This window comes from Bactrocera dorsalis, unplaced genomic scaffold (genome assembly GCF_023373825.1).
Source record: "Bactrocera dorsalis isolate Fly_Bdor unplaced genomic scaffold, ASM2337382v1 BdCtg059, whole genome shotgun sequence".
Taxonomy (NCBI): domain Eukaryota; kingdom Metazoa; phylum Arthropoda; class Insecta; order Diptera; family Tephritidae; genus Bactrocera; species Bactrocera dorsalis.
This window is the reverse complement of record NW_026038110.1, coordinates 23,674-48,287: the sequence shown is the minus strand read 5'-3', so window position 1 is coordinate 48,287 and position 24,614 is coordinate 23,674. Positions and strand designations below refer to the sequence as shown.

General features: G+C 35.7%; 3 protein-coding genes and 1 non-coding gene across 6 annotated transcripts in view; 1 reads left to right on the top strand and 3 right to left on the bottom strand.

Moving 5' to 3' along the window:
- LOC105232684 (elongation of very long chain fatty acids protein 6) overlaps positions 1-24,614 on the bottom strand; it is a 41,699-nt gene that overhangs the window by 10,797 nt on the left and 6,288 nt on the right. The gene's annotated exons all lie outside the window — the stretch shown is intronic.
- Positions 2,431-2,618, top strand: LOC115066608 (U12 minor spliceosomal RNA). The gene has a single exon (XR_003846160.1). It is a non-coding gene; the product is annotated as a U12 minor spliceosomal RNA (small nuclear RNA).
- Positions 10,347-20,408, bottom strand: LOC125780083 (odorant receptor 59a-like). The gene is made up of 2 exons (XM_049461597.1): positions 19,676-20,408; positions 10,347-19,610 (listed from the first exon to the last, which is right to left on the bottom strand). The coding sequence occupies exons 1-2, from the start codon at positions 20,401-20,403 to the stop codon at positions 19,199-19,201; spliced, it is 1,140 nt and encodes a 379-aa protein (XP_049317554.1). The 5' UTR covers positions 20,404-20,408; the 3' UTR covers positions 10,347-19,198.
- Positions 21,571-23,525, bottom strand: LOC115066594 (odorant receptor 33b). Its single transcript, XM_029553007.2, has 2 exons — positions 22,068-23,525; positions 21,571-21,984 (listed from the first exon to the last, which is right to left on the bottom strand). Exons 1-2 carry the CDS (start codon positions 22,817-22,819, stop codon positions 21,573-21,575), a joined length of 1,164 nt encoding a protein of 387 aa, XP_029408867.2. The 5' UTR covers positions 22,820-23,525; the 3' UTR covers positions 21,571-21,572.

Below are 24,614 nucleotides of genomic sequence, written 5' to 3'. Positions count from 1 at the left end.
CAATACTATTTGTCATGTACTTTAGTTTCAATACGAATTTGGCAATGAAATGCTTTTAGCTCAAGTCGTACTTGAGACTTGGCTTCTACTGTTTACCCTGGGGCTCGGCCAGTTGCAGTTTTGTGCATATTGCTTAGACATGGAAATTTATAAATTAGTAATAATACATACAAGCATGTATGTAGTAAAAAAATAACACAAAATATTATTTGTCGGATTTCTTTTTAGAAAAATAGCAAGCAAAACAGCACATACCATAATCATAGTTGAAATAAAATAATTTTTAAAGCAAAAATTAGCTTTCTGAACTGATTCTTTGAAAAATATCTTACTATAATTATTTTCTGTTTCTTTTTATTTGAATTTTGTTTAACTTGTAATGTAGTAACGAATATTAGACTATTAATAAATTTTCGTGCCCTTAAGCAAGGAACAATAAAATAAAAAAATACATTTTAAAACTTTAAAATATATAAACACATTACTCATCTTTCTATAAACTCGCTATAAAATTGAAGCCAAGTATAGCTCAGCTTATCTACACAAATCTAAATGCACCGCCGTCTGTTGTTGTCTTAATTTCAATCAAGCTTGAATATTAATGTGCCGTTTCTGCGCAAACGAATTAGGTTGCTCGATTCTTAAGTAAGTAATTGGGGTAGATATACTCAACACAAACGACAAATAAATCTCACAAAATGTACAAATACATAGGGTACTCTTTAGACGCATAGCATTTCATGGCGGGATAGCTGTCAAATCAGTTGTCAAAATACACATAAGAGGCTAGGCTTCCTAGCATCCAAAATTTTTCCAGTGAGTTTATATAGCGAAGATCTTTGCTTGAATTTTTTTTTAAACTGAATATAAAGCCGAAGTTGCCGTAAATGGTGAGCACCACAGTCCAGTATTTCCTTACTTTTTGGTTACCTTCTATGTACCAAGCTTCTTGGTGCTAAATGATTTCAAATTCACAAACCCTGGCGTAAAATCACTTTACTGTTGGAAGAAACATTTGGTGATGGAAAAATAGAAAAAAGAGTCTCTACATTGATCGTCTAAGTCCTGAGATTTAAAACAGTTCGGCAATTTTGTTGAGGGACGCCAAATCAAAGGTCTAGCTCGATAAACCAGCTTCTTCTGACTATTTGGAAAGGAATATTCGGTCGGTTATCGATAAGATAAGACCGATTGCACTTTAATTTAAATGAATGCTTTGTGCACTCCTCAAACCATATCACCCATTACATGCCAGTACACCTTAAGTTATGTCGCATTAGATAAAAAATAATTGACTTAATAACAGTTGAATGTCAACAGACGTGATTGCAAAGGAATAAATTATTCATGTCTTCCTATTATATATAAGTAAGGAAAATTGTTATTTAAAAAACATGGAATTCTTTAAATGCGATTAATTATTATCAAGAATTAGTAATGTAAATAAGTCTGCATCGTTAATATGAGATTTCACGCTTTCAGTAAGCAATATTTTTATAAGTAGCTGACTAAGCACCTTTATGGATGCTTATATAATATTATCGATCGATATACTAATGCTACATAACTTGGTTAATTTTATTTCGACCTAATTGAAACCCCCTGTATTTTGACAACTGTAACCAACCAAGCCCACTTAGGAGGAAAGACTTCTGAGTAGTTTTGAATTATATTCTCCATTATTTTAATTACACGCTATGTGAGCGAGCTTCTGACGAGTAAACGGATTAATAAACTACTTAGTAATAGTAGCAATTACTCGTAACATATTACTTTTTTTATTCATTAATTAAATTGCATAAAGGAATGCCAACTGACTGCTATCAGATGCTATAAAAAATTCTAACATAAATTATTTATTGCGTTATAAGAAAAAACGGGAATTGTGGGCATTACATAAGCGTCCTGTAATTAAATATCACACCAGACAAAGAAATCCAACTTTCCAATTACAATATGCGCACTGAAACAAACTACTCCAAAATGGACCACACTTGTACCCTTTCTAAAAAGTCATAAAGTAAGGTATTATTAATGAGTTTAACAATTTATAGCTTTTATCTCGGTTATTTACAATATTTATTTATTTATTTATTACCATTATTTTTTTTTCATTTAATTTTTTAAAAGTAATTGATTTCACTAAAAGTTATCCCTCCATGTATGCATGTACATAAGTATGTATGTATGTACAAAGCACACGATTGTGCATCTTTGTAAGTATGTAAGCATGTGCATAACTGTACGTTGCCAATGAAAAGCTTTTACCGCATACAAGCTCCTTGCCATGAGCTTTCATTGGTATTTAGGTATGTATTATTTTTCACATTCTTCTTTCATTTATACTTTACTGCACTAACAACCCTCTGATTCTCAACATGTTTAAATACAACTTTGGCTAAATAGCGCGTTGGTGTCTGCTGTATAATTGTGCCTAAAACTAACAGTAAGGAAAACCGTACAACCTTGCTAACAGCTCGGTTGATGTGCTTCAAGGCAGTGAAGTGGATTCTCATTTCATGAAGCGCCAATTTTTGAATGGGCACAGGTCGTCCCTTTGAACTCAGGCGCACTCACTACTTTTCGAGGCGTAGAGTTTGGGTGAAGCGATCTGCCCGAATAATTGATAAATATACATATGTATGTATAAGCATGCACATACTTGTATTAGCCAACAGTTACATATCACGTATATCTGAGAAGATTTGTACTCGATATTATTTTTTTAAATTTATGACAAAAGCATTAAAATTTGGTTTTAAACAATAAATGAGCGATAAGATTTTAAAAAATTACATCGGCTAAATCGACTCGACTCATCATTTATACATACATATGTACATATCTATACATTCATGTATATTTTTTATAGGATTTCCAACGTTCCTTCTGGGTGCTACAAATTTCGAAGCAGACTTAATATACTCTTTTCAGTGTGTCAAATTTACAATCGAACTTACTACTGTCGTAATACTGATATTGTATATACATATAATATACAAATATGTATGTATAAAAACCTGGAGAGAAATTAGCAAATTATTGACATTTGCCGTGAGAGTGTCTGGAGATAACATGTATTTACGTCATGGAATTGAGGTAAAAATGCAGTCGCCATAGCAATAAATGACAATGAAATTACTCATCATCAACAACAACAATAGGGCGTTTCCGACTTTCTCGTTTACGTATATACATAAGTACATATGGATACTCAAGGCTGTGTATATGTATGTCAGGCCCGTAGCCAGCTTTTCATTTCGGGGGGGGCTGAAGTAAAAACATATATAAACTTTAAATTTTCTGTTTATTAAAAAAAAAACAATATAAATTCATATACATATTACTTAAATTATTTGGTAGTTGTAACTTAAATAAGTAATATTTTTCTTTTCTTCTTGCTTGCCATATCATTAATTACTTCATCTGGATCTAAGTGCACTCAGCCGCTCATTGCCCATCACACTGCGTGGTAAAGTTTTTATTCTTTTTAAGGTTGAAGAAGTTCTTTCGAAGGAAGCGGTCGTCACTGGAAGAGTTGGTAAAATTGTAAGCAGGTAGTGAATATTTTTAAAATACGTTGCATCGCAATGTTGCAGTAATTTCAACACTTCTATGGTTGGATCTATTGTTGATAAGCTGGCACACCACAATCGATACTCTGATTTTAATGCTGTCATTGATATTTGCTCCTCGAAGTAAATAGTTAAATTTTTTAATTCTTCGGCATTATCAATTGCAGCAAAACATGGGAGTAGAATTTGAAATGACGAGAGTATATCCTCATTCACTAATAAACGTTCTGTCATGTTTTGAATCAGAGCATCAACGCATGGAATAAATATTGTAACTCTGAAGTGGCTTTCAGGGGTTGTGAAAGGTGGATTAGCACGAGTAGTTTGACGCGAAGTCACTCTAGGCACTACAAGATCTATGTCAAAAAGATCTTTAGACATTTGTGATGCTGTTTGGAAAATATCGTTGAAAAAACCATCCGCTGTTTCTCTTAACTGGTGCAGAGTTCTTATTAATTCTTTGGCTCGGTTCATTGCTGATACAAAATCCATAGATTTTTCTTGGAGTTGCACAGACAGTGGCAGCGTTAAGCTGAACAATTGCTCACAGACGAATAGACTAAGCAAAAAATCGCTTTTCTCTACCGCTGCTAAGAAGGCTGATGCTTTAGACGAAATGGACCATGTCTTACTCGAAATTATTTCCAAACTTAGTACAATGAATTTGAAAAGCTCCACAAAGCTTATAATGCTTTCATGCCTTTCGATAAACCTTGTTTCACAAAGGCGAACAAGTCGTCTTTTTTTGCTTTCTGGTGCGTGCTTCTGTATAACGTCCTGGAAAGTTGTGTTTGCATTTGAATGGTTTGTAAATAAATTTCCTATTTCATTGACAATACGAAGGCAGTTCCGTATTGAAGGTAATGACATAGTATTAGAAAGCGCAAGGTTCAATCGGTGACTAGCGCAATGAACATATCGTGCTTTTGGATACAGTTGTCTTATCCTGGTTTGCACTCCACTTAAATGCCCTGACATGTTTGCTGCTCCGTCATATCCCTGTCCAACCAACTTCGCCATATCAAGATGGAGATCTGTACAACGCTTAAGTATGACTTTTGATAAGTTTTCAGTCACCGTCTAGTGTAGTTGCGTACGACTGTTATAGGTTTGAGCTGAGTTGTGTATAAGAGTTTCAAAAGATTCAGTCAGTGATAAATCTTTTTTATTTGCGATTTATTTAAAAAATTTCCTTATTTCGGGGGGGGGGGGGGGGGGGGGCGGGGGGCTTCAGCCCTCAAATTTGATCCAGACTCGCCGAAATCGAATCGATTAAAAAAGTTTTGCTAGGTTTTCATGTTCGTGCGAAGTTTGATATTCAAACGTCATTTAGTGGCTTTGGGAAGTGCGCGAAAAATTTGTCTGAAAAAATTGAATGAGTTTAATTGAAATTTGGTGTTTACAATGAAATCACGGCTACTTTAACACGTGGCTTTCTGAATATGACGTCGAAACTGGCGAATGTCGTCGAAACCGAAAAGTCGAGACTTTTAACATGTGTTTGGGAAATTGCGGGCATTGGCCACGATTTGTATTAAAATATCTGAAAAATGTACTAAGTCCGGGTCAAATTTGATCAGTTGGTAAAACTTTGCTTAAGTCGACTTAAGCTATTTTAGCAACAGTTATGTGTGTATATGCAGACATAAACACTGGCATGATATAAGCGCCGCTGTTGTGCAATGGCAGACGCAGCAGCTTTCCCGCCAATGTTTACACTGACTTCCAACACCGCAACCGGCTCGCCATCGTTTGCTTGCGCTTAAGCTCTGTTTATGTTTTGGCCAACTGTATCGGTACACATGTATGTGTGTCGATGACCAACTGCTAAGCGCATTGAGCATGTGCAACAAGTGCGCATGCGAAGACTCCGAGTCTGCATCGAATTACTATTTTGGCTCGTGGAACTCTCAGCGCCAAGTCAAACTGCGACCACAAGTGCACACAGACAGACAACGGCATATTTGATGAGTGAGTCCGTAGGTCGTTTAGTTGTTTGGCAATCGTGGCAATCAAGTCGGCCACTTTTGTTGTGTACATTTTGTTAGCAATGTTTTTATGATTTTTCGCTTTGTTTACCATTTGTCGAGGCAGTTTGGCCACGCGATTGCTAAGGCGGGAATTATGCTACGAAATAATTGCAGTAGGCGATTTTACGGTAACTCAATCAAATGGCAAGTGCATAATACAACAATAGAAAAACGCATTCGTTTGTTGCACTCGCAAGTTTGTCGGCATTGCTCAGAAATAGACACGAATGTGTATCAAAATAGAAATTGGTCGGTCAGTAGCGCGCGATATTGCTATTGTTGGCAAAATACGAAGTATATACATATGTATGGTAATGTGTGTACGTCCATATGTATACATGTCTGTATGTATGATGGTATATGCCTGTCAAATTATTGCATCCAATTTTGGTTTTGTGCAACTTAATTCGCTCAAGCTTGACGCCGATGGTCAACAGTCGAGTCCAAACAACATAACAGTAAACAAGAAATTGCAAATTTCAAACCTTGAACTCAAATTTGTTGTATCGCTGTTTTCGTAATTCTGTGTGCTTTGCTAATTCTTTTGATTATTCATTTTGTTGATTTGCTAATTCTATTCTATTGGCTTTACAACACCAATTTGTATAAACAAATCAAGTCAAGTTTACGCCTTTGCATATGCATAATGTACATATTTACATGCCTATTAAGTATTTATGTATATGTATGCGCATTTATTTAGGCAAATTAAAACAGACGATGACAATTAATTTCATTGAGTGTGAACGCGCTTGCGAAAACTGTAATTTTTTACTGAACTGATTTACAAACAATCGATACTAGCCAAAAAAACAAAAACAACAATAATTTCAATTAAAAAAAAACTTTTTTGTCTAATAAGTACTGATGTACGTACATACATATGTACATATTTAAATTATCCGAGCTTTTAAAGTTCTTGAGGACGGCTGAGTGTGGTGGAGAAACTAATTTTGAATTAAATTTCAGTGAATTAATAATAATGGTTTATTTGGCTATTTTAAAATTCATGGAAAGTTTTTCGAATGCAAAGTTAGGTTTGCTTTTGAAAAAAAAAACACTTGTATTTATTTATGTTATTGAGAAAATATTCCGTTTTTCCTGTGGAATATTTTTAATTAGCAAAAACAGAACCTCATTGTCAACTTCTTATGAATAAATCAATCCAATGGAAAAATACATAGGTCCGAATTTCGATTATGCCATTGTGAACTTCGGCAATCTGTCACACATGTTTTTGTTTTGATTTATTGGCATTGAAAAAAAAAATATTGTAAATTCATAAAGCAAATTATATGACTGTTTTGGCTCAGAACCGCGATTTTATTTTTAATTATATAAATCTATTTTTTATCTAATCAGATCTGTTAAGTATTAGCTGGTTAAATTATGCAGATAACAGTTTTCGGTGTTGACCCAATTTGCGTTCTCCATCACTGAAAAAATAGGTTATGGTATATTTGAGGGAATAATGGATTAAAAAAGCATCTCCACATTGGGTAACAGCTCAAAATTTATTTTGAAAGAAGACCACCGAAAACAGGAGCTTATTTTTAAATTTTTTATCAGATCCAAAAACTTATAAGCTTTATTATTACTATAGATGAATACAAGTAATCATCGAAGGACGAGTCAAAATTTTGATTTTTGATAAAGTGTCGATTTAAAACCACCACCTCGAAGTGGCTTAAAAATCGAAATAATATTATAAAAATATGTCTGTGAAGGTTGTGTGAAATTTTCAAGTCGAACGGTCCAACTGTTTCAGAGAATTATTTTTCATCGACTTTGAAAACAGTATTTCGATAAACGCGAGTTTAACATTTTTGGGAGCCTATTACACCAAGGTAAAAAACTCTTACGCTCATATCACCGAAACCATTTGCTGCATCAACTTCAGGCACAAATAAATTTTTCGAGAATCAATTTTCGGAGATTATTCTCAAATACGCTTAGCGTCTATATACATATGTATGTATGTACTTTGAAATTCACAAGTGGATAAAACTCCTAAATTTACAGTGGTGGCGAGATAAAGCAAAATATGAAAATCCAACATTTTCTTTGAATTTACCAGAGCTAGAGAACTTCACAGCTATTTTCAAGAAGCATTGGAATAAAAAGTCTTAACAATAAGTTTGAATCGAGGGAAGCATTCGAGCATGCATAGAAGAATAATATAACGTTGAAATACTGCTCAAACCATAATTAAACCGATGACGAAGACACCGGCTATTTTAAAGGCCTGTTTAAGTGTCCAGAGTATATTTTGGTCACGTTGTCAATACTTTCCGTGCGCAAATAATTATATTCGACAATTAGTATAAAAAGTTACTCATACGCCAGGGTGCAAAAATATCTCTTTTTCCTATTTTCTACTAAAAACAACTTTTTCTTAAAAATATTAAATTATATATATTAGATATAATCTCTTTTACAAGGTTTACCACTTATTTATCAAATTTTTAAAAGCTTAGCGCGGAAACTCAGATAATATTGTAGTGTTAACATTTTTCTGACCACTACTGTATCACGCATTGTCGAATTATAACCCACAAAACCGTACGCCATATGTAAAAACACAACAAAAAATTATACAATAAAAATATTTGCCAACACACGCGCCAAAATAACGGCGAAAACAGGTGAGCCAGCGGGTAGTTAAAAGGAAAATGGCTAGTGGAGCACAATGTAAAGAAGAAGGCACATACAAACATACATACATATGTATGTACATGAGTACATATATAAACTGCTACGTGAAGGAATGGATGCTACAAATTCCATATCAAATTTTAATATAAAACAATGAAAAAATAATAATTTTTATTATTTATTTCAAACGCCATAATAGACGAAATATGAAAAAGTTGCGCACGTAACTCTGAACATAAAAAGTTATGTAGACATTTATGAAGTAAGATATGTATGTAAGTACTTAGCTTACGAAAAAAGCGGACATTTTGATAGAAATGAAGTTTTATTTCTCGGCTTTGGTCAATATAAAGGTAGGAGGTCGATTCCGCGGAAATTATTATAGTCAAATAATTTCCCTCTTTCGATAGTGAGGTCAAATGGTGGTTATACTAAGCACTTATCGGACCGTCACCGTATGTATGTATGTATGTGTATACAAAAACTGTAAGATACAAAACCGGAAATGTGTGAATATCGATATAATAATACTAATATGCTTCAAAATTTTGCAGAGTTGCTATTATGACATCGAAATAAATTTCTTTTGTAACAGAGAGAAAGAAATCAGGCGTCGTAGAAAGAGAGAGCAAAACGAAATGGGTTACATGTGGTTTAGCAGCTTATACGTAAGTATGTGTATGTCAGTAAGTAGGTAATAGCAGCCACGATCTCTCAATCGAAGCAAATGCCAATTAGGTATAAACAGCTGAAAGTGTGGTCGAAGTAAACCAGTTTCATGATCAATAGCCACATTAACTTAATGCGATAAGATTGTAAATACACAAGTGTTATGCTATGCTGAGTTATGCGCGCGCATGTTCAAATCGGCTAACGACGCACAAAAGCAAAAGCAACAATTACGGACACATGGCGATCAATTAGGCGTGCGGCTTGACTTTTACATTGTACAAACGCACAGTTTTCGGTAAAAGTGCGTTAAATGAGTAAGAGCAGACACTTACAGGTGTGAATGGCGCACCATTGTTCATTTCTATTTTTTACTGTCATTTTTCATAAGTAAACAAACACTGGCGCTCACGAGTTCAGGCGTGATATGCGCGACATTTGCGTCTGCGGGCAAGAAGTCTGACAGCAACTGTCATCAAATCGGAATTTTCGTTTAAATATTTGCTTAACAGAAATTTACATATGTACACATGTACATACATATGTAGTTACACACGTGTGTGCACTTTTTATTACCGAGACCTTGTGAGCGCGCGCTTTCATTCACCATTTCACAATACAACAAAATAATAGAGGGGAGAGCGTAATTTCGAGCTGCAAAGTTGTGTATGGAAGAGCGCAAGACAAATGGCGAAAGCGAACGAAATTATTTTTTTTTTGATGTTGCATCATAACCACTACTTAATTTTGGCAAAACGCTGCAACACTTTGCAGCTTCATCATGAGCAGTGGAAAAAATTAATTTCATGCGCGAAATAAAGGGTGATACAAGATGAAATTCGACGGCATATTTTTTTATTTTCGGTTAAAAATGTATATATTTTAGTGGATGTAACTACATTTTTTATGCAAATAACTAAATTCAAAAAATAAAGATAATAATATTAATTAAATTCCTGTACACTTTGGTCATTAAAAATCACTTTAATCTTATAATAAATTTTAAAAAGATATACAACTTTATGACTGAAATGAGGCACCTTTTAAAATCGATTTATCCGCATAGCAATTTCGAAAATTAATTACTACTATTTTGACAAATTTGGCAGGTGAAAGCAACTCTCTAGGAATAGCGTTAGTATTAAGTAACTTCAAAACCTTGAAACTGCGTCTGCACCGAAGCTGTAATACCCTTCACCTCCTGAGCAATTTATTAGGAGATTGCAGCGTTTTCCAGAACAATAATCCACGCGAAACATCGTTAAGATATATTGTCAAATAAACAAAATTTTTACATACAATATCTTAATTTTGATCGTTCATTTTGTGTAGCAGCTATATGCTACAGTGATCCAAGGTGGAAAGGATGTGTGCAAAATATCAGAGAGTATCGAATAATTTTTTTTCACCCTTTCAAATATATACGTATGTTGCCTTTTATGTTTCGGGATTCGGGAACAAAAACAAATTTTAATCATCGAAAATCGCTCCGTTGTTTTTCAAAATATTCTTCATTAAAATCTATAAAATTTTGCATGGGTTTGAACCAATGATCGAAACACTTTTGTCCGTCTGACTGAGGTATTTAAAAAACAGGCCGCCTCTTCAGGTGTTGAAAAAGTTGACCTCTTAGTTCATATCTTTAGCACGGTATGAAAAAGAAGACATTCCTTGCCAAGTAAGGACTCTACGGTATATGACTCATCAAATCGATGTTTTGAGTGCTCAAAAAATCAGCTGTTTCAGTCGATGTGAGAGAGAGCTAGAATTTTCGTGGTGAAAAGTGATCCGTCTTCGGCGGTTGGTTTCATTATTACTTGAGATACACCTCACAAACGGTAAATTTGGCGAAATGGTTGTATCACAGTCAGAATTTACTGTTCTGCGTTGTTATAGTGGTATAATTTCCACATGTCTACTTTTTCCAAAAAAAAGGGAACCATTCGCTTGGAAGAGCTTCGTGCGCGAACAACTTTTATTGGATTCGGCTCATCATGAAACACCCACACAGTCGTCTCTTGTAACTCTACGAATGATCGCCTGTTATGATGTCATAGATGTGTTTCGAAGTACCGCTATTGTGTTTTTCTCTTGACCAATCGCAATGCAGATGTTCATGCAATAATGGAATCATGCTAGTTATCATTGGTCGAGATGCGAGACTGTAAACAACAAAAAGGTTCGAACAAAATTGCCAAACTTTACGAGTAAATGTTAAAAAAGACCTTTTTTTAATCAGATATTACTTGTAATGGAAAGTGGATCAATTACGACAACACTAAATTCAAAAAATCATATGTGGAACCTGGCCAAGCAACCAGTATAGTATATATTGTATATTTATATAGTATATATAGTATATTTATATTTGTCTAATGTAAAAACACAGTTCCTTTAACCCTGCTGTTAGGTTAAGGACCATTTGGTCCAATTTTTTTTTCTTTGTAACATGCAAAACGGGGGAACCCCTCGCCTAGTTTTTATTTTACCAGAGTTGAGTAAATAATAAAATAATAATATTTAGCAAGTACTGAACCAAACTAAATATAAAGACTAAGATTAAATTGTTATTTTGTATAAAAACTGCAGTAAGGACCAAATGGTCCTCTAACCTAAGATTCGTAAGTTTTTTTAACCTAACAGCAGGGTTAAATAATGCGTTTCCGGTTATTTTTTACATTTGAGTCATTGTTAATATAATTACTACAATAGAACACAATTTGCCACCAAAAAAGCAAATGCAAATATTAAATAATTTTACTTATTTGTTATCACCTTCTAAATATATACATACATATAATATACGGTAGCTATAGTCGTTCAAAAAGTGCACTTGTAGACATTTGGCGAAGCCGTTAATTAAATGATAAAAACCAATTTGAAATAAATTTTGTTTCATTATATAATCGGACTTGAGGTTTGCTTTAAGTGGTTGCCATACAATGTAAAAAAATAATTGATGCTTATTTTAAGTTAAATAATAATTTTTGGCCAAAATTAATTCGCTTTATTTATTATTTATTTATGAAATTAATTTTTCAATTTGAAGAAGCAAATTCCGAGTAATTTGTATAAAGATTAAGAGGAAAATTTTTGAATTACTAGTTTTAGTGGTTCAATAAGTGCACTTATTATGATTAATAAAAATTAAGTGATAGCAATAAATTTTCGTAAATTTTAGGTTTGAAGTTTACTTTAAGTGGTTGCCATACAATGTAAAAAAAAGTAAGTACTGTTTATTTTAACTTAAAATGCCATTAGACGCAATTAAATGCAAATTTCGGTAATTCACATTAAACGTGCATACATATGTACATATGCAGATGTATATTCGTTATAAACACTGTAGTAAACATTTGCAAATCAATTATTCCATTTACTCGATGATACTTTCAGCGAACATTTATTTACCGAAGATTTTTAAGCACAATTTACCACATTAAATCCGTTACTGTAAATGTTGGTTTTACAAAATTATTATTGCTTTTGCTGCCACCCACAGAAATATGTGTAAATAAAGGCGCGACTGACGCCAAAGCGAGTGCATGCAATTGGGTGGCAACTTTAAAACGTTGATGACTACATATTCTTTCATTGTGGATATAAAGCATTAAGTACATACATTCAAAATTTTTACTAATAAATTGAATTTATTTGTGGCACATTAATATTTAAGTATATACATACATATATTTAACTGTAAATATGTACTTATTTATATAAACAGACATGCTATGTGTGAATCCATTTCGAAATTGACAATTCAACAAATGTTCTGCTGCTGGCTAGCCGAGGCAAATCGATAACAGGTGGGACTAAAAATGTTAACAACAAAAGCAACAAGTTTAGAAGGGCTAAGTTCGGGTATGACCGAGCATTTTATACTCTTGCAACTTGCAAGGGTTAAAGCCAGGAAAGTACCTGCAAGTACATAAGGGTTGATGTTAGAGGGGATTTAGGGCGAGTTTTCATCCGATTTTACTCATTCTAAGCACAAATATGCAGCGTTATGAGAAAACACGTTTTTTAATTTTATTAAAGCAATATATTGGACGTTATATGCGGTGGGAGCTAAGAAAATATTGACTCAATTCATTCCATTTGGAAAAATTTTAATCATAAGATGGCACACCTTTGCTCTCTTCATGCAAAGTTTTATCTTGATATATTAATAGACTTGTATATTGTAAAGTGAAAGTTTCAAATGGAATTTAAAATTGCCTTACATGGGAAGTAGGCGTAGCTGCAGTCTGATTTCGCCCATTTGCATACCGTAACATAAAAATGTTAGGGGTATATCACGTACCAAATTTGGTAGAAATTGGTCGAGCCGGTCCCGAGATATTGGGTTCACCTGAAAGTGGGCGGTCCCACACCCAATGTCTTAATTTCACCTCGACTTCTTTAAAGCCCTCTCATACTATCTCAGATGTAAGATTTAACCTGTCTGACATATTTTTTAACAGTACCGTTATATGGGGAGTGAGCGTGGTTATCAGCCGATTTAGTCCATTTTCGTACTTTAGGTACGAGTTCTTATATGAAAAGCTATTATACTCTGTAGCAACGTGTTGCAGGAGTATAAAAGCTGGTTAACCGGTGGCTTACCTACGCACACCCACACCTTTTGAAAAGTTGGGGCGGTGTCAATGACTCGTGCAACCAGGAAAACTTAGCATATACCTGTAAATTCAATGCGGATAATTACGAGGTGGCACGTAAAGTTTACGCTAATTCACCACTTACAGCAAATAGAAATAGCACGAGAAAAAAGTAGCGACTACATAATGCATGCAACAGTTCTTTCTTTCTTTTTAGGGCGAATGATTAAGCGTTGGAACATACATACATATATGTACATACAAACACAGATGTACAAAGGAAACATGAATAAGTGGCGTAACGTGGTAAAAATATCTATGTACATATATCGAAGTGTGTATGTACGTAGTTCAACAAGAGAACTGACGATGTGCAGTTTAATTTCTTTTTGGACACGCTAATTTGGTAAACAGGTAAATTATATTTGTAGGTAAGACCTCTGTGTTATGTCCAACTATAAATTCTGGTGGAAGTACTAAATGGCGGTAAGTGCTCTCAGCTGAGTAGTTGTTGTAATGCCAACAGGCAAAAACACATCAATAAGAGACTTAGGCGATTGCATGCTCCCTGAACTTTTTTCCATGGTTCCCTGATTACTCAACATCAGTAATAAGACGATTTCTCTAAATTTCATTGACAAGGTCCAACATCTTACACAGCATATGCAGAGTATACACCCACAAATATTGACCAACTGCATTTATTGAATAGCAGTCAACACCTTCACGAACTCTTTTGTTGTGAATGACGATCTGGAAGTCTAGACAATTACGATCTAGATACTGCAGTAGATTAAACTCTATTGAATTAATTTTGACCTCAACATATTAAAGATACTTCGTTCATAAAACGCCTACCAAAACAATAATCCCTTCAAAGTACATACCCACTGAAACCTATAAATATAAAATCTTTCTTGTTATAATCCGACCACGTTCAATCGGCGCGTTTTCTGAACCGCTAACTAAACTTTTTACCACTAAACGGATTTTTTTTAGACGCTGTAATAACAATAACATGCTCTTCACCTCCTGCTATGGAAAATATGACTATTTTATACAAGGTTTTTTAGAAAAAGTAAAAAAATTGTACTATGACACCAATGTGAACTCGGTGAAAACGGCTGACTTAATGAGTTGAGCAGTGTTTTGGTTAATTTAGTAAAATTTATAGACAGTTTCTCGACATCAGAAGGAAATTTACATAAATAATTTATTGTAAAACTCTTAAAAAACTGAATACAATTACGGGGTTTAAATATAACTACAACCCTTTAACTAGTACAGGATGTTGTAAATCAGTTTTTTCATTAAGCTTTCGCAAAAAAGTGTCTTTATTATAAATAAACTCACAAACTTCTGACAGGGTGATAAATTCGACAATTTATATTCATATTAGCGATTTCTTGTAGAAAGCCTTTTACCATGAGTTGTATAGGTCACAAATCCGCTTGCCCTCAATGACAACATTTATTTTGTCATTTACTTTCTGAATAAACGTTTTTGAGAGCTTTCAATATTACGTGGCTGAAATAACTGACGTATTTCCTGTAAATTCTATTGACAAGTGCAGCGTCGCACCCAACCGGAAAGGAACGACAATGCATACAAGGACAAATATTAAATATTAACAATTAGCATTTACATGCATCTTTAAGAATCGCCGTCAGTTTGCCAAACAAATAGGAACAAAGTTTATACAAATACTAGTTCGAATAGGTGCGTAAACAATTGTTAATATTTGTTTAGTAAAGTGGCTTATAGAGCGTGTTTTATTGCTATGTAATACTACTCGAGAGTCTCTCTGTGTTTTTATGTGGAAAAGTATTTACGATCGGAATTCTTCCCATACACAATTTGCTCCTAAACACTTTCCACGCCATCTATGAGGTAGTGTACTTAGCGCGTTTGTGACAACTGTTTTTTATCGTTAAATCTCAGAAACGGATAGTCTTAGCTTAACCATAATAAAACCTCAAATAAACTCGTATGTATCAGGGAAAATCTTTTGAGGTTGTAGATATTTCAAAGTTGATTCAGACGGAAAAGACGGATAAGGACCGATCGATTCGGTAAGAAGTCCATGCTCTGTGCTCAGTTGCATCAGAAGGATGTGGTCTTGAGCTTCCAAAACTTGGTGAAGCTGTTAATTGTAAGCAATACAGGCAACAAATGATCAATTTGGACCAACGTAATTTTGTTCAGGTTGCAATCAAAGTACTTGGCTGGCAGCTGCTACCATTTGTTTTCATCCATAGGCTGAGCAGCACTTCGATTCCTACTCAGAAGTCGAAAATTTGGTGTCTGGCATATTTGGACCACATATGTATGTATATTTTGTTATCTGCGGCTTGTATTGAGTTCCATCTGATCTGAGCTATTTGCACAAAGTATATATAAAACTCTCTTTTGATCTTTGCCAGTTGACTTGGTCTCGGATTTGTCTAAAGAGGCTCTTAGATTTGCCAACTGGTCTGCCAATTTTGGCAACATTTTCCTTTGAAAGGGAACCAAAATTATGGATGTGTAGCGTCGATAAGCCAAACAATGCCGCCTGGTTGTCCCGGTATATGGTTGCTCTCTGCCCCACCGTAGTTATTCAATAGGACTTCACAGGCTTGCTCCAAACTAGTACTTTCGCTTGGAAGATACTGGCTGAATTTAGTAGGCGGATAGAAATAGAAATGTTAAGATCATTGGAGTATACTCCCGTGGTAGAAACTTAAAAAAAATATTTTTTAATTCTTAAGCGATCAGTTTGTAAAAATCCTAGAAGAAAGCCTCTTCTCTTGCAATAAAGACTGGCAATCGGGAATAACTAATTAACGCACATAAATTTATACCATACATATGTACGTAACGTATAGTCGTATGTACATATGTACTCGTAAATAGGATAAGTGCATAAACACATGAATAAGCAGATCGGAAAAATAATATTGAAATATAAATGGAATCGATTGCAAATATTTATTCGCCATAATGCAAGCTAAACGCAAATGGCGAATATTCGAAGTTTTACAAATTAAAATCGCAAAAAGAAAAACAATCAATAATGCAATTCGATCGCTAATATAAACATTTTAGAATTGTTTTCTTTTTATTTATTTTTTTGCCATTAGTGTGTGGGGATTGCAAGTCATTTTGTTAGCCGTGAGTAAAGCTTGTTGATTTTACACTAGACGACACAGTAATGAAACACGAATAAACACTGAACAAATACATATTTATTTCCAGACGCTAGGTGCTGCATATAATTCTAGCGAAATGCATAGAGGCACATGCGAATAAATACTTTCAAGAATTTTGTAGCCGTAAACGTAAATTTCACATTAATCATGCGAAGGAGAAAACACGGTCAAATTTTAGTAAGCCCTGATAAGTATTTTACAACGCAGTTGGCCCCTGCATGATCAAATTTGTTGTTGTTGTTTATTGTTGGAAATTGTGTATATTATATTCATTACACCCACTACATCTCCGAATACAACTCTGAACATTTCGAACATCTTTGGCGGGTTAAGTTTAGGAAAAAAGAAATCAAGAATATCTCGAATGCTACTAATGGTGCTACCAGTTGTAAATCCGAACTTCTCATGCTAAAACTCTAATATTTCAACCGACAGTCTTTCCAGTACATACGATGATCTGAATCCACAGGGTGGAAATAGTCCAAAATCATGTTTATAGTATGAAAAGCAAAACTGTTATAATGTTCGAAGGACGCAACCGTAGAAAAAAGGCCAAAGGTCCTCATTTGAAGAACAAGAAAGTGCTGTCTCATCAAGATAATGTACCGTATGAGAAATCCATAAAAAAGATGAGAATTGCATTAAGTAAACTCTGACTTGTTTCCACATTCACCAGAACTGATCTCCAGATATCTTTTCTTATTCTTACAACTCAAGAGAACGTTCGCTAGAAGTAAATCTTGCGTTTAATTGGCCAGATTTAGTTTCATTTTGAAGCAAATGAGAAATCATACTTCAAAAATAGTATTGGAAGTTTGTTAGTGTTCTATAAATACCTTCCGCTGAGACAAACTGTCAACAGAAATATTATTGAGCGAGGGTTTGCGTTAAGCTATTCGTCTGAAACGGTTGGAATTTTTGGCGACCGACTCTGAGTTTCTTCATCACGAAAATGCACCATGACATACTGTGTTGGATCTTCATGACTCGGTCCGCAACCAACACTGATGTAGCTCAATGCGAATTCTGGTTATTCAACAAACTCATAAGGGACTCGGTTTGCCACGATTGAGGAGACAAAAACCTAATAGAAGGTATTAAATAAAAAAGACAATTCTGTTTTTGGGGACTGGTAAAAGCGTTGGCAAAAGTATGTTTTGTCGGACGGGGATTACTTTGAAGGAGGTGAAATTTTTTAGGAAGAATCAGTGAAGTTACATTTCATAAACAAATTCAGCGAACTGGTGGGAATAGAATTTAAAATCCTGAGCAAATTTTTATCGGCAACAAGGGGTTTTCGCTAATCCACAGGTTCTAATTACAGGAGTTATATTATCATGGCCTTACAAAAGACTGCATGTAGTAGTCACTGGTTCAGCCATCAAACCTCACTTAACCTAATCTTACTTTTTGAACACGGCATTGAATATTAAACTGGAATTCGGCCAAAAAAGTGTGTATTATCGCATACATTCGCTAGATTTCTTTAAATAATTTTCTTATTTACAAATTTTTTTTCCAGACCACATTTTTGCAGTTTGTCTTATTTATCCGGAAAAATATGTATAGTACGTCGAGCTATGGCTGTTTTTCTCTATTATGGCAAGACCTGCTTGGTATGATACTATTCAAAAATAGTTCCGCCGAAAAGCTTAAGTGGACCAGTTGTTTAACCTTAAAACTGGTAAGGTTCTGACTGAGAGTGAAAGAACAGCTCCGTCCCCAGTATAGAAGAATCTTGCAAGTGCGCATAATGTGGTGCAATTATTCCAGAAACAATCATTTTAATCGCAATTTCAGCGACTTCGTGATTTTCTGTGATTTTGCACAGAGTTCTCGGTCATAATTTTGAAAACTACAGTACATACATACGTAAGAATGCAGATAGGCATGCATATGAAAACCTTATTCCACAATAAATACATGACTTTTCTCTAATTGGTTTTATTACGATGCACTCAAATAAAAGTCAAATGGGCGATCGCTTAGAGGCGTTGTGTGACTAAGAATTGCGTGCCAAAACCAATCATTTGCGCTGCACACTTCTGTGATGACACATGCGATGCTATTTATTCACTTTTCTTAAATTCAGCAAATTGCAGCGTTGTTTTTTCACCAAACGTTTTAGATTGGCGTTTTTGAAAAACGCTGGAGAAATTAAATTTTCGTGTGGTTAATGTGAGCGCACTTGATTTACACAATTAAATAAATACGTACACTTGTGTGCAAATAGTGTAGAGCTTAATGTTTAGATAAAGTCGTTTAGGGACTTTCCAACGTAAGATAACGGCACAGACTAAACACGCACAATATGGTGTTGAATTAGACATCGGCCGTAAATTACGCGGAGAGCTTTATAATAATCTTATTTTGACTAATTATATGCAATGTATGTACATATATGAAATTTAAATTGTTTTTATTATAAGTAGTAGAATTGTTACAAAATTTCTTTGAAGATAAGTAACTTTTAATGTTCACTTCATTTGCTTCACCACAGCAAAAAGGGAATAGGCGCCCTTCAGCGTGGCGAAAAATGTGTCCAAATTAACGGGAAACATGCCGCCTGTAACAACAATTTGCTTACGCAACGTTTGCTCGATGAAAATGCGTAGATTTTGCTTAAAGACGGCAGACTGGTCCATCCAATTGCAGGAAAATATGGCGTAAGTCAGCTGTTCGAATTCCAACTGCATGCAAGTGCCATAATAGCATAACGGGAATATTTCTAATGGCATTGCCACCAAATAAACCATATAATAGACGAACCATAAAACTTCATTCACATAGAAGATCACGTAAAATATCACGACGCACATGTTGATGCCGGTGGCGAGCAGCTGCACGAAAGCAGTAACGGAAATAAACGATTGTATTGCAATGCGAAAGCTAAAAAGTATAACGAAAACTATTAGTGCTTGGCGGTCAAATTTAAACCATAATGAATACACTACTCAAGCAAATCCTTGTAGTCCTCAATGCAACGCTGCAGCTGTTCAACACCCTCCGTATTGCCAATACGCGCAATGCGTTTGCCCAGCAGGCGTGTATGGCCGGCGAGTATGGTTAGTGCCATAGTCGGAAATGAGTCGTTGGTGAGATTTTGAAAAATCAATAGTATGCCAGTAGCCTGATAGAGATGTGCCGCCACGTAATGCCCTTCTATGTCGAACGGAAAATATGCCGGATACATTAAGTGCCATTCACCTATGATGCCGGCAAAAATAGTGGCGGCCTCGGATGCGACGAACGCGCAAACGCCCACGAGTATTAAAAAATTCAGCACGCGTTTAGCGCGACGCAGTGTGTCGGACGCGTAAAACTGCATGTCTTCCGGTTGCGTAATGCGCTCATCAAGCTTCGCAATGAGGGCATAAATCTGCTCAATGTCTGTCAGGCGCCACCACAAGGCTGCTGTCTTGATGCTGCACGCCAAAACAGTGAAATTAACGCAAATATTTTTGAAAATATCCGATTTCTGTTCCATCTGGAAGAGTCCAATCATCAGATGTGCGGGATAGCAGATGGTTACGAGCGAGTTGAGCAGCAAGGAGTATATATAATATAAGTATCTGTAACGACGGTTTGCTGGTGGTACCAGCCCGAGGCAACGTAGGTTCACATGGTGAAAGCGAAAAACCGTTAAACCGGAAATTAGCCAGTTTTTATCGCTTATTGGCATATTTTAATGAAAATCGCTTGTGTTAATGACAGTAATGTAATCGGTAGTTACTTATTTTATTCAGCAGTCATTTGAATCAGTTGTGATAATTGAGAGTATTAACTCTAATTAAACAACAATTACCGGCATTTTAAATTATTTATTTTAATTGATAATTATGGTAATTGGATTGTAATTATTTATGACTTACCAACAGTGGGTAATGACATAGAGTAAGGTGAGACAGTTTTTTTATTTGAGCACCCTTAAACGGATTAAAGTGTAAAATTTCCAGGTGTTGGAAATATGATTTACATGACTCATGAAGTCGCGAGGTCAGCGAGTCAAGAAGTGGTGTTTCGGTGGCACCAGGCCTTTTTGGAGGGTCGGGAGGAGGTCGCTGATGAAGACCGGAAGAATGAGCAAATCCAAGTGAAAACGATGCTCATTGTCTTTTTTGACAACAAATGCATCGTCCACCATGAATTTGTTCCTGCAGGACAAATCGTCAACGTTTAAGACCTCAAGAGACTCAAACGAAGGGTCAATCGGGTCCGACAAGACATCGCAACCGATAGGAAGTTGCACCACGACAACGCCCTGGCGCACACCGCCTTTCTTGTGAACAGCTACCTAACCAAGGCTGGCATCCCAACTCTTCCGCAGCCTCCCTACAGGCCAGATGTGGCTCCCCGAACTTAGTTTTGTTTCATTGCCAGAAAAGGCCGATGGAAGCCAAGCATTTTTAGACGACAGAGGGGATCCAAGCAGCATGTATCTCGGCGCTCCAGGCTATTCCGCATAATGCCTTCAATGCTTGGAAATCGCGCTGACCGCACTGCATGGACACAAAAGAAGCATTTTTTGAAAGATTTTAAAGAATTGTAACGATTGGTTCAATATTTTTTTTTTAAAGTGGCTCAGTGCTATTTCTTTCCGGACAAGCCCTGCAGGTATAATTTGCAAATTTCGCTAGCCCAGAAAAACTAAAATAATTTAAGGCTATTAAGGCACAGGACCAGCTGTATGGAGAATGAAGACCGATTTTTTCAAAGCTTAGATTAAGTCAGTTAATCACCAAATTCGAAGACTTTAAGCTGAAGCTATGAATTATACTTTATTAGCTATAGAACCATGTATATTAAGACAATAAGCAGCTTCTAAATACACAAACTTTGCTTTCTTCATCTCTATTTCATCTGTATGACGAGCGTGAAGAGGGAGTATGCAAACTTCAAAGTCGCAAAGAAAGTACCTAAATTAACAGCAAACATGCCACCGGCAATGACGATTTGCTCACGCAACGATTGCTCCGCGAAAATAAGTAGATTCTTCTTGAACGCTACACTCTGATCCATCCAGTTGCAGGAAAATATGGCGTAGGTCAGCTGCTCGAACTCCAACTGCATGCAAGTGCCATAGTAGCACAGCGGAAACACCTCCATTGGCATTGCAATCAAGAATACTATATAGTAGATATATGCAAATATGCCGTCGACATAGAAGATTAAATAGACAATGACCACACCCATATTGATGGCGGTAACCAGAATTTGCACAAAAGTGCCAAGAGAGCAGATGCGTTGAATTGCAACACGAAACCTAGAGACACGTGCGCACAATGTAAACAAAAACAAAGACGGATATTAAATGTACATAACAACAACAAAATAACAGTCGTTTACTCTAGCAAATCTTTGTAGTCCTCCACGCACAGCAAGAACTGAGCATTGGACACTTGTCGGCGCACGCGCGCATCGTGCCCCACACGTGCCACACGCACATTCAACAAACGTACGTGGCCAGCCAACATCGCCAGTGCCATGGGTGGAAACGTATCATTGATGAGATTTTGGAAGATCTGCACAGTTACACCAATACACTGGTACAGATGCGCGATTGCGTAACCCCAGACGCTACGCTCTACATCGAAGGGAAAATATGCCGGATACATGAGACGCCAATCGCCCAGAAAACCACCAATTATGGTGGCAACTTCCGATGAAATCGTAGCGCCGAGTGCTATGAAGAGTATAAAGTAGAGCAAACGCTGAGCGCGACGCACTGCGACCATTTTGTACAATTGGCAATCAGCAGGCTGTGTTATGTGTTTATCGAGCTTCGAGATGATGGCATATATCTTTTGTACCTCCGCTAGACGCCACCAAATTGCGACGGTCTTGATGCTACTTGCCAGGCATGTCAAGTTGATAGTCATATTCTTAAACACATCCGCTTTGCTGTCACTTTTGATCAGGCCAATCATCAGATGCGTGGGATAGCCAACCGTTATGATTATATTCAAAAGTAGTGAAAACAGATAATACGAGTAACGATGTAATTTCTTCTTTGGCGGCATTTGGCCGACATATCGCCAGGTGACGTCGTGAAAGTGAAACACCGAGAGACCCGAAATCGGAACTACGCTTGGAGTCATAACTAAATTTCGTTACTTTCTAAGCAAAATTTTTGATTATTCAAAATACTACTCTGAATTGAAAGGTGGAAACTTTCCGTCCACCAGCTTAAAGCACAATGTGTGTGTGAAAGCCTTCAGAGTGTCCTTTTATCTTAAGTCAAACCCATAGGTGTTTTAAGTCATCGTTCATTTGATATTAATTATTCACTAATTAATAATATTAATAATTTCTAATCATGTCTGGTTGTTTAATTGTAATTGCATTACATAATTCAGAATGCATAATTTATTTTTAAGAGGGTGCTAAAGGGATGATGGCACCGAAAATGTGTAGTGAGCCGTCCGCTATTAAATGATTTACCAACAAACACTACATTTTAGTACGACAGTTGTAAGCTAACTGCATAATAATGCGCTTGGAATTTAATTTTCAAATATTTGTCAAGGCTTCAAGAAAAAATGTTTGATTCTAAGTATTATATTAGGTTGTCAAAAAAGTCTTGTATTTTTATTGAATCAATTCGTGTGGCACCCATGCATACATCGAGCTTCTTTGATGACTACTATGCCGGTCTCTTTCGACCAATTCAGCGATTTAAACGCAATTTTCGACGACAGGCCTTCCGGAGCAAGGCGCATCTTCGACCATCTCTACACCAGAACAAAAACGTTAAAACCATCGTTGTGCGGTGGAAATGGAAACTGTATCGGGTCCATAAACTGCACAAATTTTATTGGCGGCTTGAAATGCATTTTTGCCTTTATCGTAGTAGTACTGAAAAATATGCCGTATTTTCTCTTTATTTTGCTCCATGTTTGCGATGCTATAACTCACGAACGATTTAAAAGAAACGACAATCAATCAAACACGTGTTAGCGCGTGAAATGAGCATGACCCGATGCGACGAATAAAACTAGAACTACGCGCTTTCAGCGCCAACTAGCGAAAATACCGCAAGACTTTTTTGACAACCCAATATTATATGGTTTTAATAATGAAGAATTTTTGGAATAAAATAGAAAATACAATGCAAAAATAATAAAACCGTTTTCTTTTGATGACGACCGGGAAGAAATTGGAAATAAAGCGAAGTTGGCTGCGTCCAAAGTAATCATCATTCACAATAGTTCGTTAACGTTATATTAATCAGTCCCTGGTGTTGCTTTACAAAATATTCGCGTACCTTTTTTTATAACTCGAACAGGGTATGTTAAGTTTGTAAAAATCAGAAGCAGAGACTCTATAAAAAATATATGTACATATAAATGACCAGCGTGTCGAGCTAATTCGATTTAACGAGTATGATATTTACGCGAACTAGTCCCTCAGTTTTTGAGAATTCGATCTGAAATTTTGCAGACGTCTTTTTCTCCAAAAAAAAAATTTATTTGTCGGAAACGCAAAATATCGAACCAAGGCTAACGGAAGAATCTCCATACAAATTTTTCAGATCGGACAACCGAAGTTCAACCGAAATTAAAATTTTTCTTTTTTTTTATAAAGTATAATCGAGAAAAACATATAAAATTAAATTTGATTAAGTGTGAAGATTTACAGCGGGAAAAAAACCGAAATCTATCGAAAGTAAAATTTTTAAGCAGCAAACTGAAGTCTAATTTGTCTCTCTTATATTGCTTGTGAAAGACTTGGGAAGAAACTTTTTAGCAGTCTTCCAAACGTCACGGCGCCCCTAAACCCATTAAAAAGTAGTAGACAAATCCACTAAATTATTTTAATAGTTTAGTCGTAAATGTCGGAACTCTAGATTAGGCTACTTAAATAAACTAAAAGTAATCATTATATTGGCTACTT

What these genes read in the sequence shown, in the direction of transcription:
- LOC125780083 (XM_049461597.1), bottom strand. Translation starts at nt 20,403, where the DNA reads ATGCCAATAAGCGATAAAAACTGGCTAATTTCCGGTTTAACGGTTTTT. An exon ending in GACTACAAGGATTTGCTTGA is followed by an intron (nt 19,611 to 19,675) that starts GTAGTGTATTCA and finishes TATACTTTTTAG; the next exon opens with CTTTCGCATTGCAATACAAT.
- LOC115066594 (XM_029553007.2), bottom strand. Translation starts at nt 22,819, where the DNA reads ATGACTCCAAGCGTAGTTCCGATTTCGGGTCTCTCGGTGTTTCACTTT. An exon ending in GACTACAAAGATTTGCTAGA is followed by an intron (nt 21,985 to 22,067) that starts GTAAACGACTGT and finishes ACGTGTCTCTAG; the next exon opens with GTTTCGTGTTGCAATTCAAC.